General features: G+C 36.6%; 1 protein-coding gene across 1 annotated transcript in view; it reads right to left on the bottom strand.

The window, feature by feature from the left end:
* The window catches only part of SMC5 (structural maintenance of chromosomes 5), a 95,947-nt gene that overhangs the window by 35,581 nt on the left and 41,836 nt on the right, over positions 1–18,530 (bottom strand). The window contains 5 exon segments of the mRNA XM_030293004.1: positions 715–847; positions 1,476–1,570; positions 4,042–4,155; positions 7,699–7,853; positions 10,238–10,493. Coding sequence (XP_030148864.1) covers positions 715–847; positions 1,476–1,570; positions 4,042–4,155; positions 7,699–7,853; positions 10,238–10,493 — 753 coding nt within the window.

Raw genomic sequence — 18,530 nt, 5'->3', positions numbered from 1 at the left:
TCAGATGCTTAACTGACTGAGCCACCCAGGCGACCCTCATATATGAAATAATCTTAAGCAGCAGCTTAAAGAAAGAAAGGGCTTACCGAAACAGTTCTCTATCCCAGCCTATCATCCTAAAGTGTAATTTATCTGAAAAATAACCTAGAATACGAGAACTTAAATGACAAAACCATTAATATAATGTCTCAACATAGGTTTGTCAAGCAGGAAAAAAATGAGGTAAGAGTGACAGGTGTCTCTTTACAGGCCTCAGCTTTCTTCAATAAATACAGATCTAGGGTATTTACTCTAGGGGCCTCCACATCACACCTGTCATAAAGTATTAGTCAACAGTTTTCTGTTGTATTAAAAATGTTTTGTGTTGTATTAAAAATGTAAAATACAAAGAATCTGTGTGGTTAAAAACAACAGAATGACCTACTTCTTGAATATGCTAAGAAGTTTTTTTTTTAATTTTTTTTTAATATTTGAGAGAGAGAGCACGTGAGAGCATGCACACATGGGGGAGGGGCAGAGAGCAAGGGAGACAGAGAATCGGAAGCAGGCTCCAGGCTCCGAGCTGTCAGCACAGAGCCCAACACGGGGCTCGAACTCACGAACAGAAAGATCGTGACCTGAGCCCAAGTCGGACGCTTAACCGACCGAGCCACCCAGGTGCCCCAAGAAGTTTGAACAAAACAAGGTTTGGGTACTGATTCAGTACTTCCTTACCCGTTCAATTTTTTCTCTGGTCCTTTCAGTTCCTACAGGAACTTCATGAATATGATAATGGCAGCAAAGAAAGCTCATGACGGGATCAGGTGCATCAAATAACTCTCGCAAGTAAGAGAAAAACCCATACTGTCTGAAATGAAAAGCACTTCTTAGATTTTTCTTCTTAAAAATCATTTACAGAAATCTGACAGTCGACAAGTGGCAAATAAACAAAATGTAATTTAATGATAGTACAGAAAAAGTTTTTCTTGGTGTCTTTTAAAATCACTTAAGTGATTAAGACTTCTTTGTCAGAAAAGTTTATTAATATATTCATGATTACAAACTATTTTAATCTTTTTTGTTTCTTCCATTGTGTTTACATTTAGAATGTCTACTTACATCCAGAGTTAATTACTTATAGCTGTTCTATAATTGCAAATTTTCCATTTAGTCCTTCTGGAATTATTTCTGCGTTATGAAGTGATGATTTGTTTTGTTTTCCCAATACCTAACCAACTATTTTAGGATCTTTTAGTAAACAGTCCAATATTATTGCACTGATTTGAAACATCACCATCATATAGTAAGTATTCCATGGTTTGTCTGTTCTTAGATATTTCCTTATTTTAGACTTAAGTAGAGATCCTAAAAAGGAATAATACAGCCTATAACATCCATATTTATGTGAGAGATAATTAAAATATATATAAGAGCTAAACATGGTTATTCAATATTCAAAGTAACAGGTTAGTTCTAATAGTATTTTTAAGACTTACTTGAGGTCATTCAGAGATCTTGAAGGGGCTTTGTCTGCATATGAACTCTTGGGAGCAATAACAGCATTTACTCTTAATTTTTTATTGTCACGAATCTGAATATAAGGAAAAGAAAATATTTTAATTACCATATACTATCAATCAAAATGATTTTTTAAGTTACATTCCTCCTGGCATCCATGGGATGATCAGAAGCTGGATATTTAACGGTACTTTTTTTTTTTTTTAAAGTTTATTTATATTAAGACAGTGAGCATGGGAGGGGCAGAGAGAATCCTAAGCAGGCTCCGCACTGTCAGTGCAGAGCCTGATACAGGGCTTGAACTCATGAACTGCAAGATCATGACCTGAGCAGAAACCAAGAATCAGAGGCTTAACTGACTGAGCCACTCAGGCACCCCTTTAATGGTACTTACAAGGAATTTTTTTAGTGTGAAAATGATTATTACACTTCCATGTTTTTAAAGACTTTATCAGTGAAAATAGTGAAAGAGATATGCTCTAACAGATAAGCAGTAATACCAAAACTCGTTCAGACACAGGAAGAATGGAACAGGCATTTCCCAAATCCTTTTTTATGATTCCAGCATAATCCTGACACCAACACCTGACAAAAACAATATCCCTCATGAATACATATGCAAAAAGCCTCTACAAAATATTAGAACACCGAATCCATTAATGTAAGAATAGTACACATGACCAAGTAGAGTTTATCCCAGAAATTCTAGATGTAACATTCAAAACTCGATCTAATTATATCAATGGACTAAAGTACAAAAGCCATATGACCATCCCAGCAGATACAGAAAAATATGATAAAAAATTCTCAGCAAACTAGAAATAGAAGGAAACTTCCTTAACCTGATAAAGGGTGTCTATGATAAATGTATAGCAGACATAATACTTATAAACAATATTGGAAATGGTACTCTAGTAGATATGAGTACAGGAGGCGGTTAAATACATTTCACAATTTAAAATACAAAGTCATACATGTATGAGGGAGTTCTGGTCCTGTTAAGGAGAAGTTATGGAAAGTTAATTATCACAGCACACACACAAAAATACAGGTCAAGGTTTTAGGAACCCACGTCACATTATCGATATGAGATTCAAATCCTTAGCACAGACGAAGCATTGAGTTTTTGACTCAAAAAAGGTATTCAGTGTAGGCTAAGCTGGTCATTTCCAACAGAAAGCATCTAATTACACCCGACTGAATGCACTTTGCAGTGTGTCCTCCACTTGTAATCCAAATGCCCTACTTCGCACACTGGACCAAAAACTCACTGGTTAAGCTTAAAGAATTCTAAACTATACAAATGTCTAACTTCTGGGAGTCCATTCTATAATTTGATACATGCGACTTCTCATCCAGTTACCATATATTCACATTCCCTGCCAACTCCCAAACCAGGTGGGCACTTCGATAAAAGCCAAAGAAAGTAAGGGATTCTTTCCAATCACTAGTGTACCACACAAAGAGGACCACTGCAGCTGATTCAGGATCCTGTCCTCGCTCACACTTGTAGCGAAAGTTTAACCAAAACAAAATCTAAACATAATCTTTAGGGCTTTTAAAAGAAGCAGAAGGTGTATGTAAAAGGAAAGAAATCTTACCATAGCAAATAACAGCTAACAATGTATGTTTTATAGATAACCATAACCCGGGTGGCTCAGGCAGTTAAGCATCTGACTTCGGCTCAGGTCATTTCACATCTTGCGAGTTCGAGCCCCATGTCAGGCTCTGTGCTGACAGTTGGGAGCCTGGAGCCTGCTTCAGATTCTCTGTCTCCCCGTCTTTCTACCCCTCCCCTGCTTGCACTCTGTCTCTCTCTCTTTCAAAAATAAACATTAAAAAAATTACTTATAGATACCCATATATAATATTTGCAAGCACTGTTCTAAATACTTTTCCATTTATTAATAGAATTAATCCTCACAACCATCTTGTAGATAATGGATCTGCATTTTACAGATGAGGAAATTATGGCATAAAACATACAGGAAACTTGACCAATTTAGTAGCAAAGCCAGAATTCAAATCTTGGCAGTCTACCTGTATGTAGGTCTATGCTTCTAACTACTAAGCCATCCACATTGCCTTTTAGTGCCTTAGATTCTCAGTGGTGTTTCTGTAGCCAGATACAGAATTCTCATCCTTTTTGAAGAGGTTTTATTGAAAGCAACAACATATTGATTCCCACGCTCCCAGCCAAAGAAAAACCGAGTTCATTCCAATACATTTCCAAAAAGGATTTCTAAGACCAAAGGCCCTTCATTACATTTTTTTCTCTTAAAAGAGTGTGACAGAATTATTTTTACAAATTCCAAATAACTTCAAAACACGTTTCAGGTGGAATTATGGGCTGTTTTTTCTCTTGCAAAACAAATTCATTCCCCAGTAATGACACAGATTAAAAAAGAAATTAACAAAATTGAATGATTTTACACAAGAGTCACTGCTGGTATTAGTCACTATTTTTGTTGTAGTTTGAATTTAAAAACTTAAGCACTAGAGGGTAAGCACCAGATGAATCAAAGTATCATGATGGTTACTTGCCTCTTTGAGGAAAACCTCCATATCTTCTTGACTTTCAAATACAAAAGCTCTTAAGTCATTTGATGAAATATGATTTTCAATATATTTGGCATTTTTATTATCTTTCATATTGATCTAAACAAAATGAAAAGAAAATATAAGCTGATTTTCATGAAATCCAAACTGATTGCAAGAACATTAGTTTTACTTAGATGTATTTAATCAGATTAAATACTTAAGGGAAAAAAATGAAAAACACTTTGTACTGAGACATTTCAACACCTCTATAAGTTAGTACCGGGAAACATTCAATACATAGTAAAACAAAAGCCAACACACGAATGAGTACCTGAAGCTTATCAATTTGATACTATTCAAGAAATAATGAAGTTCCTTTCTAGTCCACTCATTAAAAACCTCTGAAATAGGCTTAGATTGTAATCTAAGAGTATAAACATTTCTCCTCTATCCCCACACTTTTAGTATTTTTCTTCTTAATCTTCAAGAGGAATTCATACTATACACGGCAATAACCAATCAGTTCAAAAACAATGAAAAAAAAAAAACTTGCTCTGAATGAATTTTAACAGTGTTTGCAAGAGAAATCCTAGGCTTGTAAGATTTATTTTTAAAATATTAACAAATAAGGCACTTCTGCATGTGACACTCAATGCTACGGAAAATACTAAGATTGGTCAAGAAAACAAATTGTTTCAAAAAGACTACGCTATTATTTTTTGCAGATGGTAAGTATGTTGAAAAGCAGAACACAAGATAAAGCTCTATAACAGAGGTGCATAAAAAGTGCTATCTATGGAATTTTGGGAGCTGGGATAGATTACCTTCAGCAGATGGAAATCAGTGTTCTTGAAAAAATATTTATGAAAGAAAAAGTATATGTACTATATATAAAATATAGCATACTAGTTAAGAGCTAAGTCTCTGGGGTCAGACAGATGTTGCTTCAAATCAAGTACAACTTAAATTTCTTAAAATTTTAGTTTTTTACCAAAATGGGTATAGTAAAATAGTCTATCTCAGGAATAAAAGGATTAAGACAGAATAAAAAATTTAGTGCAATGCTTATCATGTAAATGTTGGCAAATATTAGTATTTTAAATTATAATACCAATTAGCGTAAGAATGGGAAAACTGATAGACGAACAAAAAAATTAATACCATCACCAGGACATAGACACTATACCATGTTAGTGTTTACTGTTTCACAATATTTTTTGGTACCAAATTACTTCATTAGAAGGAATGGTATAAATGAAAGAAAATTTAAGTGGGCGTTAGCTATAACTTTTAGAAAGGGTTAAAGTAACCCCAATGTGACTGCTGGAAGTCACCTTTTTAAAATAGTTGTGGATAAGCCAGCCTAAGACTCAGCTCTCCTTATCACTCTCTCCTGTAACAGATGTCACATCTTTGGGCCTCCGTCTTGTGTGAGTTGGTTACGTGGTCATTCATTTCTTTGAAGAATTTCACTTGTTCATTTAGACAGTGAGTCTCAAAATTAAGTCACACAGGTGGGGGGTCATTTCTATCCCCACCCAGTTGGTGCACTTCCAGGAGTGACTAAGTCACACGTTTCTCCCCAGGTAGAATGCAAACTGCATTGCACTCATTCTGGCCTCGTGACATCCTGAAGGAAGATTTCATGTTGTCACTAGCTTCTTTGGTAAAGAAGATACCTGGCTAAGTTCTTCAAGGCCACGTCTTTGCGACGTAGTAAAGACACAGAGAGGTAGACAGAGAAGGCACAGCACTCCAAGGTGATGTGGTGGCTGATGTCAGACTTGTGTTTCAGCTCTTTAAAATGCACTCTTTTTCAGGGTGCCTGCGTGGCTCAGTCAGTTAAGTATCTGACTTAAGCTCAGGTCATGATCTCGGGGCTGGTGGGCTTGAGCCCCTCGTTGGGCTCTATACTGACAGCTCAGAAGCTGGAGCTTGCTTCAGATTCTATGTCTCCCTCCCTCTCTCTCTGCCCCTCCACAGTTCAAGCTCTTTCTCTCTCTCTCAAAAACAAGTAAACGTTAAAAAAATAAAATCTTTCTATACATCCTATCTTATAACCTGCTTTATAATTCATTAATAAGTCATAAATGTCCTCTTATATCAAGAGACCTAGAACATTTTTAATGGCTGCATAGTATTCCATTCAATGGATGTACAGTAATTTGCATGACCAAGCAACAGCTTTGGGAATTTCATTCTCTGTCCCACCACCATTACAGTATTATAAACACTGCTGTGAGGAACAGAACTATAAACAAATCTTTGCACACTTCTCCCATTGTAGATTGGAATGGTCAGAAATAACTCCTGGAAATGGACTGCTAGTTGACAACTTCTATGACTAAAATTTTAAGTTGATATATTGTTAATTTGCCTACCTGATGACATTTCAACTAGATATTGGAGGGTTAGGTAAGTGTGTGTATCGGGATGGGGCTAGGGGAGCAACACAGTTGGAAGAAGGTGGTAGGAAAGGTGAAGGGTTATTTCAGAAAGGATAAAAAAAAAGAAGGGTATATCTTTTCATCTCAAAGATTCGAATGTAATTTGTAATGTAAATATATGCCTGCTAGTAATCCCTCTTGGTGACAGGCTACTGATAGGAGATGAAATGATAGAAGGATGGCAAATTTACTAACGTTGTGAATTATAATTTTGAGGTTGACATTTTAACAAAAATCTGTTGACAATTATTTGCATTATAATTTATTAAGGATCAAAATATTTTCTTATATTTTCTTTCAGTCCTTACCAGATTAATCAAAACAATAATGTCTGCATCCAAAATAGATATTCCCTTCTTGATCTGGCAAAAATACTCTAATAATACATACCTGAGCAAGAAGAGAATACAGTATTATGCATATTAATTTTGCTAACATAATCTAAGATATAAAAAAGAAAACTACATGAAATGATTTTAAATAAAGGATAACACAAACACGAATTACAGAAAATAGAAGTTTTCATGAATCCTGCAAGGATCTATAGTGCATTCTTTAAGTCATTTTGGTGTAAGTTTTACATTCATATTATACCTAATATATCGCTACCAAAGACTGTGGTGTTTACTTTCTTTTCCCTTTCCACGGCCAAAATTATTATTTTAAATATTTTAGATGGAAATTGTCCTAGCCATTCCATCTAAATTCCAATGAAGCCACACTTCATTAAATGATTTGCTAAATATAGCTTACCTTCTTCTTAATGACCCATGATCATCAAAAAGAGCTATCAAAGGTTTATGCTGGTTTCATTCTCAGAATGCTAATATTTGTAGGTAATTCTCTCTCTCTTCTGTCTATCAGTTCCCCCATATCAACATAGTTATTTACAATAGTTTCCAGCCCTTTGGCAGCATTTAATCTATTGCCTGCTATCTAACCTAAGAACAACAACAGCCAGAAGGAACTAGCTAACCAAACTAATTTTATACATGATTCCTGGTCAATAAGCTAAGTTTCCTACTTTTCCTATTGTTGGTCAAGGGCCCTTTAGAAAACTCAGGTATGGATTCAGCAGCCTACCAACTGCCACAAGTCTGATAATGGAAAAGCATGTTGTTAATAAAACTAAGAATTCTTAAAACAACAAAAATCTATAACGATTGCAATAATAAAACTAACAGATGCTACCAAGACAAACAAAATTTCTTACCGTGAGCATTATAGGTTCACAGACCCTTTGCTTAAATTTGTCCCGGTTATTTCTTAGCCATAAAACAGCATCATATGTGTCACGGTATCTCTGTCTCAGCTTATCTTCCTTTTGATTCATAAGATTGTCAAATCGTACAATATTATCACCCACGCCTAAAAAAGGAAAACAAAGTGTATCTTTGAAAACCTGCATTAAATAATACAAAAGGGTATCTTAGATCTCAAAGTTAGCACCACTCAGCAAGTACCCAACACAGTGATAAAGCAAAACCCTGGAGAAATTATCAAATTTCCAAACACTTGGGATAAAAAAATGACCTTTAAGCTATCAAAAACAAATAGGCCACATAAAGAAGATTAAGAAATCGCTATATTTCCTAACACAAGGTGATTGCAATAGGCCTTCAAACTTCGGAGAGAAAAATTATTTTCAACCTAGAGTCATATATACAACAAAAACAGGTTAAAAGGGGACCATGAAATGAAGGTGTTGTCATTAAATCCCAGATATCTGTAATTAAATTCCAAATATCTCTTCTTACAAGGTTACCCAAAGATGTATAATGGAGCAATGCAAGAAAAAGACACGGAATAGTTTTATCCAATACAGACAAGGATCTGTGACAAATCCCAGATGGCAGACACATGGGAGGCTTTGAAAACAATCCATTTAGGTGGAAGGAGGGGGATAGGGGGGCTCCAGAGCTCACAAGAATGCCTAATTGTTTTTGTTTTTTAAGTAGGCGGCACACCCAACATGGAGCTTGAACTCACAACCCTGAGATCAAGAGTCACATGCTCTACTGACTAAGCTAGCCAGGCACCTCAATTGTTTTTTAAGGAAACGCTACAGCAAATGTTTTTCTGTTTTTCTTTTTGAAGGAAAACTAAAACCTTTAAAAAAGCTATCAGGGTGCCTGGGTGCCTCAGTCAGTTAAACATATGACTTTAGCTCAGGTCATGGTCTTGTGGATCACGAATTCAAGCCCCATATTGGTCTCTCTGCTGTTAGCGCATAACTGTGCACACATAGCCTGCTTCAGATCCTCTGTCTCCCTCTCTCTCTGATCCTCCCCTGCTTGCACTCCCTCTCAAAAATAAACATTTAAAAAAATAATAAAATAAATATCAATAAAAGGAAATCAGATCAAAATGTACTACCTGGCTCTTCTGTGAATAAGTTTCACTGTTGTAGTAACAAGTAATACTTGATATTTCTAGCTTTTAGAATTAACCCATAAACAGAGCCCATAAAACTTGATATGGTGTTCAATAAAATGTTTTCAGCCTTGAAAGAAATTTCAAGAGACCAAATTAGAGAACTTAGAGTGTCAGAAGGGTGAAAAGTAAACAGGATGAAAGTATCGGTATTTTTAGCTGACAAAGTGCGTGCTCAAGCAATACTGACAATTGTTAAATGACAAAAGATTTAAAGATACTACAGTTAACCGATAATAAATGTTAAAGATTAGTAATTAGTATTAATACAATAATGCCACTTGAGGAATTACAATAGGGACAGGAGATGTTATGAGCAGGAATCTACATCCAAAGTACAAAACATCAAAAGATAATGTCTAAAGTTGATTCATCTAGCCAGGGCAAAACAAGAACATGATAAAAATATAAATGAAGGTCTATTAGAAAACACTGCCGAGGGAGTTAAACATGCTTTGTCCTGAGAGCAGGTCTGGAGGTTTGACAGAGGTTGGGCCACACTTTTGTTCTAGTTTTTCTTTCTTTCTTTTTTTTTTTTTTTTTTTTTTTAACCACACACATCTCGTACTTTGATAAACAGACCAAGTTAGGGGTTTTTGTTCTTTTTTACTGATCTTAGTTGTATACACTGAGCAGATAGAATTTAAGACCTGTTTTATGTGACTCATGTTATAAATCTATTTTCATGGTCTACAGGAAAGAAAAGCAAAGATGATTTGGGACAGGTTTGAAGGGGCAAAGTTAATGGAAGGTAATGAAGACTAGAATGAAGAGCTTAAATCTGATCTGATAAACAATGGTGGAGGACTTTGTGAAGAAAATAAAGGAAAGCATTTTTGGAGAATTAAATCAACCACCATTATCTGACATAAGACAGTGGTTAGCCAGTGGCAAAGCACGGTATATAATACATCTAGGTAATTAAGGCATCAATTTGGAAAACCCAAGGGGAGATTCCTCAACAAGGGGATTTGAGCAGGTAAAGACCTGGTTCCAGGGGAAGAAGAAAGTCCATCAACAGAAACAGATCTCCATTTTATAAACATCTCTTCACACTAAGTTTAATAAAACTTACTCTTTTTCGGGGAGCCTGGGTGGCGCAGTCGGTTAAGCGTCCGACTTCAGCCAGGTCACGATCTCGCGGTCCGTGAGTTCGAGCCCCGCGTCAGGCTCTGGGCTGATGGCTCAGAGCCTGGAGCCTGTTTCCGATTCTGTGTCTCCCTCTCTCTCTGCCCCTCCCCCGTTCATGCTCTGTCTCTCTCTGTCCCAAAATAAATAAACGTTGAAAAAAAAAAAAAATTAAAAAAAAAAAAACTTACTCTTTTTCTCCTTCTCTAGGGTTTCCTTCTCTCCTCGCTTATCGATCACCTCGCCTTCACATGATGCCTTTTCATCTTGAATTCGTCTCAAATCATTTGTGATGGCATCAATTTGGGGCTGAAGATTCTCACAGTTTTCTGCGGTCTTCAGTTCATTTTGCAAATCTTCGATCATCTTCCGAGTGTTACTTATCCTCCTCTGGCGATCGTGTTCTTCATTCTGTTTTACTGTTAAAGCCTGCTGCAGTTCCTCAATCTAATAAAACAAAAGTAGGTTAGTACTGCTTTACAAGACTTTTATAGTAATACAGTCTTTAAAATGCAAACTAAGTACATAGGTGTTTTCTTCACTAAAAGGTATTGTGTTGTGGGCTGTTATTCCTACCAGACCACCTGGGTTATCTTTATTTGTTCACTAATACATCCTACCTGCCTAGAGCAAAGCTTAGCTTACAGTCAGCACTCATTAAATATGTGCTCAATGAACAAAATATTTATAAAGCCAATGAGAGATTTCTAAATACAGACAGAAAGTCAATGCATACTACACACCAGAAGACTGAAATTAAAACAGCATTTGTATGGTATATGACAGACTTTCAATTAAGCAGGAATACAAATGATGATTATGATTATGTAACCCTTAATTTTAAACTGAAATTAACTATTGTCTTTTAACAAAATTGTTTACTACTATTACTTGAAATTAATATTTTGAGATTTTAATTGTCAATCTACATGTTTAGATTTGCTGACTTATATTCAGGGTAAATTATTAAAAAACAAAAACAAAAAATCATATCTGCTAGTAGATTTTTATCAAAACCATATAAAGCCTACCTAGAGCTAAGATTTTTAAGACACACACACGTGTACATGTATACAACCTATTGTTTTTTTACAGAAATAGAATTTCATATTATAGTAATTAAGGTTAACATATCACATAATTTGTTAGCTTGCTTTCCTTCCAAGTCATATTTACTCCCTTCCCTCCTCCCCATTATAAAAGTAGGAACATATTCATTATAGAAAATATGGAAAACAGAAACTTAATAAAAATCATCTATAATCTCAATGTCCTTAAACACTTCCATTTTAATACCTACTTATTTACATCTTTCTATAGAACATATGTTTTATTAAATGACACCACTAAATATGTATTGAGAACAGTTTCTCATTTCTCCCATGTCCTTGGCAAAACAAAATTTTGGTTTCTGTGTAATGTTCATTGGATATAATATCTATGGATATTTTGTCCTATTCCCTATTGTTGGACATCTGGGTTGGTATCAACTTTTTCCTTTCTAAAAATTTAACTTTGACAGTGTCACGATAACAAACTGAAATATGCCAAAATCACCTCTCCATACCAAACATGGAGAAGATGGAAATATATGAAAAAATTAAGAGACAGATCTGTGCCTGAAAGTTCACAATGTTCAATAGGATTAAAAGAAGGAAGGAGACAAGAAGCCACACCGTTGGGCTGGAAATCCATGAAGTCCAAGGCAATGAGAATTAACAGGTACAGAATTAAGAATCACCAAATACATGAGGCAGTCCAGCTCCATGAAAAAGGGACAAGAAATTTAACAAAACCTTTGCACTCCCAGCAAAACAGACCCACCAAGCTACCAAAAATCACTGGACTACTAAAGAAATCTGTACCGAGAGATCTTTGTCTGACTTGAAAAACTGGGAAGCAGCCCAATATCCCTGCCCTTCCAGCTAAGTTTTCTGAACTCTAATTCATGTGTCACTCTCATCCAAGAAACTTCCATGCTAATCCCATACTCATCATCTTCAATTTCCATGAATGTTCTCTATTGTTCCAACTGACACTTGGCTATTCCTGAAAGACACTTCTAGAGCCCTCTCTAAACCTTCTCCTGCCATAATCCTTCAGACTGCTTCAGGACTCAGAGGTGGGGAGAGGGTGTTAATCCTCATGAATCCCCATTGTACTATTTCTTCCATTAACTGAGCCCCACTGGAATTCCCTTGAAGACCATGGTATCAGGCTTTACCACCCTTATCTCTGTTGCTGTGTTAACTACCTCCCTCAAAAAACCTTCATCACTCCATTCGTTGATGATTGTAGCTCCCCACTCACTGCTTTCCTATCATTATGCCCATCACATATATAGAAAATCAATCTTTTTGGTTCTTGTGTTCCTGGACTTCAACCATCTTTTCCTAAACCCCTCTGCAGCTACCTTCTCCTATGGTTATACTTCAAATCATGTAAATCACCCAAAATCATCCACCTGAAAACCATTTCTACAATCCTGTTCTTCCAGTCCCCTTTACTTGCATTTTATTTACTGTGGGATTATTCACACTATTCTTTGACCCCGCAGAGTCCTGTAATGCAGTGACCCTACTATCTTTTCACAATCCATCATCCCCTTCATTTCTTTTTTTAACCTCCTGAGGTTCCACAACCCAGTACAGGACCCACTGCAAAGACCTCTTGTTCCTCCACCATTCCTATGTCACATCAGCCAGGAAAAAAAAGCATAGTCTCTATCAAACCTAACTACATACCTTCCGTCTATCTCTATCCAAGAGGCTGAACTAATTGAAGAAACTCTCCAAAAAGGCGTCTCACTTTGAATTGACGGCCACAAAACTTAAATACAAACTCAAAACTACCAGACACACCTATCACATATCTCTAATCAAGGTGTGCTCATTCTCAAGTGACTTCACATCTTGTCTTCCACCTTCCTCAATCCTTTATTGCTGCAGGCCCTCTGCTCACTCAGCTGATGACCTTGTCTCACACTTCATTAACAGCATAGTTAAAATTCCTGCTTTAAAACCCATCACCATCACCGTATCTCCATCTATACTCACTCCATTTTATCTTGTACAAGGACAGTCCTTGTAGCTACCTACATCTAAAGGAGGCCATTTCAAGCAGTGTCTCTCTAATTACTTATGGTGAAGGACCATGTTTTAAAAATTCCAAGCCATCAAAAGTCAACTTTTATCAATGACAACTACAATAAATTACAATCACTTTGGAAAACAGGTTGTTAATTCCTTCAAAAGTAAAATATATACCTATGATATTCTACTCTTAGGAAACTACCAAAGAAAATTAAAGCATATATTTTATACAAAAACTTGCACAAGAATACTCATGGCAGCTTTACTGGTAATAGCCCCAAACCAGAAACAATCTTAATGTCCATCAATAGATGAATAAATTGTGGTCTCAAGAAAAGTGAAAAAGTACATCAAACTAAACAAAAATAATAATACAAAGTATCAAAATTTGTGGACACATCTAAAGCAGTGACGAGAGGCAAGTTTATAGCATTAAGTCCATACACAAAAGTCTCAAATCAGTAATCTTGAGATTTCACCTCAAGAACCCGGAAAAAGAGCAAAATAAACTCACATCAAGCAGAAAAGAGGAAATAATTAGGATATGAACAGACGTCAATATAAAAAAGAGAACAACAAAATCTATGAAGCAAAGAGCTGGTTCTTTGCAAAAACCAATAAAATTAATATTCTAGCAAGATTGCCTTTCCTCCCCAAAAAGAAGACACAAATTACCAATATCAGAAATGAAATAGGAGTATGACTGTATCACTACAGGCATCAAAAGGATAGTAAAAAACTCTGCACAAATTTGACAACTTAGACACAACAGATCAATCCCTCAAAAAACACTAACTACCACAACTCATTAAATATGAAATAGATTATTTGAGTAGCTCTTAATTAAATTTAATTCATAATTTTAACTCCCCTCCCTCCGCCAAAATCTTAAGACCCAGATAGTGTCATTTGAGAATTATTCAGAATGTTTAAAGAATTAACACCAATTCTTCACAGTCTCTTCTATAAAAAACAAAACAGAAGAGGTGAAACACTTCCGAATTTATCTTATAAAGCTAGTTAGTATTCTGACACCAAAAATAGATGGTACAAAAAGAAAACTACAGAGCAATATCCCTCACAGACACAAAAATCCTTTAACTGTTAGTCAACAGAATTCAACAATTATAAAATTATATACCACAACCAAGAAGGATTTTCATGGATGTAAGGTTGATTCGATGATAAAAAAAAAAAATCAAGGTCAAGGTAATGCAATGCTAAAGGTGAACATGAACACTATCCTATCAACAAATGCCAAAAAAAAAAAGCACTTAACAAAATCCAACACAATGATAAACACTCCCAGAAACATAGGAATAGAGTGAAAATTACCAAACTTGATTAAAAAATCTATAAAAAAAACCTACAGTAACAATACACTTAATGATAAAAAACAAACTGCTTTCCTCTTAAGATCACGAATGAGGTAAGGATGTCCACTCTTGCCGTTCTTACTCAACACAGTGCGGGAAGTTCTAGCCAGTGCAGTAAGGCAAGAAAGGAATTAAAAGGCATACAAATCAGAAAAAAAAAAAACTGTCTCCATGTGTAGATGACACGATTGCCTATGCAGAAAATCCCAGGGACTCTATTTTTTAAAAAGAGAAAGGGAGAGAAAAAAATACTTAGGTGTAATCTCACAAAACACAGAGAACTTGCATGCTGAAAACTACACAGTGGTCACTGAAGAAATAAAAGATCTAAAGAGATGGAGACATACCATGTTGAAAGACTGGAAGACCCAATAAAGTAAAGGTTTCAATTCTCCCCAAACTGATATACACGTTTAATGCAATTCCTATTAAAATCCCAGCAACATTTTTTATAGATACAGAAAAGATTTCGAAATCATCAGGAATGGCAAAATCAAACTGAAAATCCTCTCCTCCAAAAAAGCAATGAAAGCACTGACAAAAGTTGTCAAAATTAACTTTTTTGAAATTCTGGAATTTAATCAAAGGCTTATAATAACCTGGAGACTGTTTATTCAAGAAAAATGCCTGAATCTTGGTAAAAACAGCAAGATGTATGGGATTAAAAAAAATTTTTTTTTAATGTTTATTTTGAGAGAGCGAGAAAGAGAAAGAGAGAGAGAGACACAGAATCCGAAGCAGGCCCCAGGCCTCGAGTTGTCAGCGCAGAGCCCGATGTGGGGCTCCAACTCACAAACCCTGAGATCATGACCTGAGCCGAAGTAGGACGCTTACCCGACTGAGCCACCCAGGTGCCCCAAGATGTGTGGGATTTTAAACATGTCCTATTCCCTTCCAGTTCGCTGGCAGCCCTGAAAATCAACTGCCCACAATCACAGTGAAATCAAATCAGCTACTTAACGGCCACTGTAGAGGTCAGAACAAGGTTAGAAAGTTTTCAAGCTCTCATTCTCAGATAAGTGCCATTATCTGATCCATCTGCACTTACTCGAAAACCTTACTTGCAAAGGTTGTCTTTTTTTGATGTGACTCCACCACAGCTGGAAGTCTGTCCCCTGAAGGCATTTGTCAAAGACAATCAGTGGCCAGTGTTTTAACACCACAGCTGTTTTGAATAACAGTTGCGGCAAAGCTAACCAAAAAAAACTTAAAAAGCTGGAGAGGACACCCATAGGAGACTCTGGAAGCTCCTGAGAATCTAGAAGGCTATATGAGTAGGACAGTGCGCAGGCCTAGGATGGTACACATTCTCCAGAAAGACTGGAGGAGATCCTAAGCTCTCACAGAGGCTCTGTGCAAAGAATGTTTCACCTTGAGGCTATGTGCAAGTAGGAAGTGAAACCCAAAACAGAGCTGTAAACTAGCACTGGATATTAACCCAAGTTTGCAACAACCCAGGGAGCATTTACTGAATCTTGGTGGAAAGTAAAAACACTGCCCTGCTATGTGTTGAAGGTGTGACCCAACATGCATGAAGAGACACTCAACAAAGACTGGGAGACAGAGTGGTTGCAATCATTTAAGGAAATATCTGCCCAGTATGCTAACTCAGCACAGACTTCCGTTGTCCCGCACAACAAAAACTACAAATTTCAAAGCATCAGTTAGGAAAGTAACTAAACCAACAGCAACAAAAACATCATCAACAAACAGCAACAAAAGCCTGGGGAGGGAAGGACAAATGATTTCAGTTGCCACATCATGCTTTTTAAACTGCCAGTTTCAACAAAAACAAAATATAGGTCATACACCAGAAAATTAGCAGTCAATAGAAAATATCCCCGAGGAAGTCCAGAAATAGACTTACAAAGTAAAGACTTTACAACAACTATTTTAAAAATGTTTTCAATGAACTAAAGAAAACCATGTCTAGATTACTAAAGACAAGGAAATAATGTCTCAATGAATAGAGGATTAATAGAGGAATCAAGTATAAAAAAGAGCCAACTAGAAACTGTGGAGTTGAAAAGTACAATAACTGAAATTAAAAAAAAAATCACTAGTGGAGCTAAAAGCAGATCTGAATAAGCAAAACAAAGGGAAACTGAACATCAGTCACTTGAGATTATCCAGTTTGATGAAAAGAAAACAAATGAATAAAATGTGTATCAAAGTGTACCATCATGTAGATCGAAATATGCAGAATAGGAATCTCAGGAGAGAACAAAAACAGGCAGAATGACTACCTGCGGAAATTAAAAACCCCAAACTTCCCAACTTCGATCTAAAATATTAATCTGCATATCCAAAAAGCTAAATAACTTCCCAGTAGGATAAAGTGAAAAACATCATTGTTAACTGCTAAAAGACAAAACGTTGAAAGCAAGATAAAAGTAACTCATCAAGTACAAGGGATCCCCAAGAAGATTAACAGCTGACTCCTTCCTCATCAGAAACCAAGGAGGCTAGAGGGCAGCAGGATGTCATATTCAAAGCGCTGGGGGGGGGGGGGGGGGTGGGAACAAGAATTCTGTATCCAGTAAAACTATCCTTCAGAAACAAAGGAGAATTTAAGACATTGCTAGATAAATGTGAACCGGGATAATTCATCACTAGCACACCTGCCCTACAAGAAATCCTCAAGTCAGTCTTTCATGCCAAGATGAAAGGACACTAGACAGTAACTTGAATCTATACAAAGAAACAAAGAGCACCAGTAAAGGTAACTACATAATTAATATAAAAATAGTTAAAATGTATCTGTTGTTTGTAACTTTTTTCTCTTTTCTGATTTAAAAGATAAATCAGTCCTGGTACTGATAAAAAAGATACAGTTGGTCTTACTCCCTAGTTCCTGGTTTGGAGTTCTTAACATCCTTGAAATTGCCTGAGTGACAGGAGTATCTTTTGTTATTGATACTGAGCACGTTTGAACATGCCTGATTTTATGCCAATAAGATGATTCTTGGAAGGGCCCCGAGATCGCTTCAGAATGGGGACTGGTTGTCCGAAGAAACAACCACAAGATCAGAGGGCTGGAACTTTCAGCCCCATGCCCTGACCTCCTGGAGGAGAAAAGAACTGGAGATGGAGTTCATTTACCAATGGCCAATAATTTATTCAATTATGCCTACATAATAAAACGTCAATAAAAACTCATAATAAAATGTCAATAAAAACGACAAAGTTCTGGAGCTTCCGGGTTGGTGAAGAGGTCAATATGCCGGGAAGACAAAGCACCTAGTAGAGGTGAACGAAAGCTCTGAACACCCCACCCCCATATCTTGTCCTACGCATCTCTTCCATCTGGCTGTTACTGAGTTGTATCCTTTATAATCAACCAGCAGTTGTTAGGGCACCTTGGTTGGTTCAACTGATAGAGCATGAGACTCCTGATCTCAGGGTTTTGAGTTCAAGTCCCACACTGGGTGTAGAGATTAATTAAAAATTTAAAATTCTTGGGGCACCAGGGTGGCTCAAACGGTTAAGTGTCTGACTTCAGCTCAGGTCACGATCTCACGGTTCAAGAGTTTGAGCCCACATCAGGCTCTGTACTGACAGCTCGGAGCCTGGAACCTGCTTCGGATTCTGTCTCCCTCTCAGCCCCTCCCTGGCTCACTTGCTCAGTCTCTCTTCCTCTCTCATCAGTAAATAAAAATTTTTAAAAAAACCCCAAAAAACAAAAAAATGGGAATTGTTAGGTGTAACATTTTCCTGGGCTCTGTGAGTCACTGTAATGAATGTAGAACCTAAAGGGGGACCGTGGGAATCCCTGCACTTGTAGTCAAGTCCGGCAAAAGTGCAGGTATCAATAACAAAAGATACTCCTGTCACTCAGGCAATTTCAAGGATGTTAAGAACTCCAAACCAGGAACTAGGGAGTAAGACCAACTGTATCTTTTTTATCAGTACCAGGACTGATTTATCTTTTATCTTGCCCTGGGTCCTGGGTCCTTGAGACTAATATATGAAGCAAAGGCTGTCCTATGGGACCAAGCCCTTAGCTTATAGTCTGC

The sequence above is a fragment of the Lynx canadensis genome, chromosome D4 (genome assembly GCF_007474595.2).
Source record: "Lynx canadensis isolate LIC74 chromosome D4, mLynCan4.pri.v2, whole genome shotgun sequence".
Lineage (NCBI taxonomy): Eukaryota > Metazoa > Chordata > Mammalia > Carnivora > Felidae > Lynx > Lynx canadensis.
This window is presented reverse-complemented; position numbering and strand designations above follow the sequence as displayed.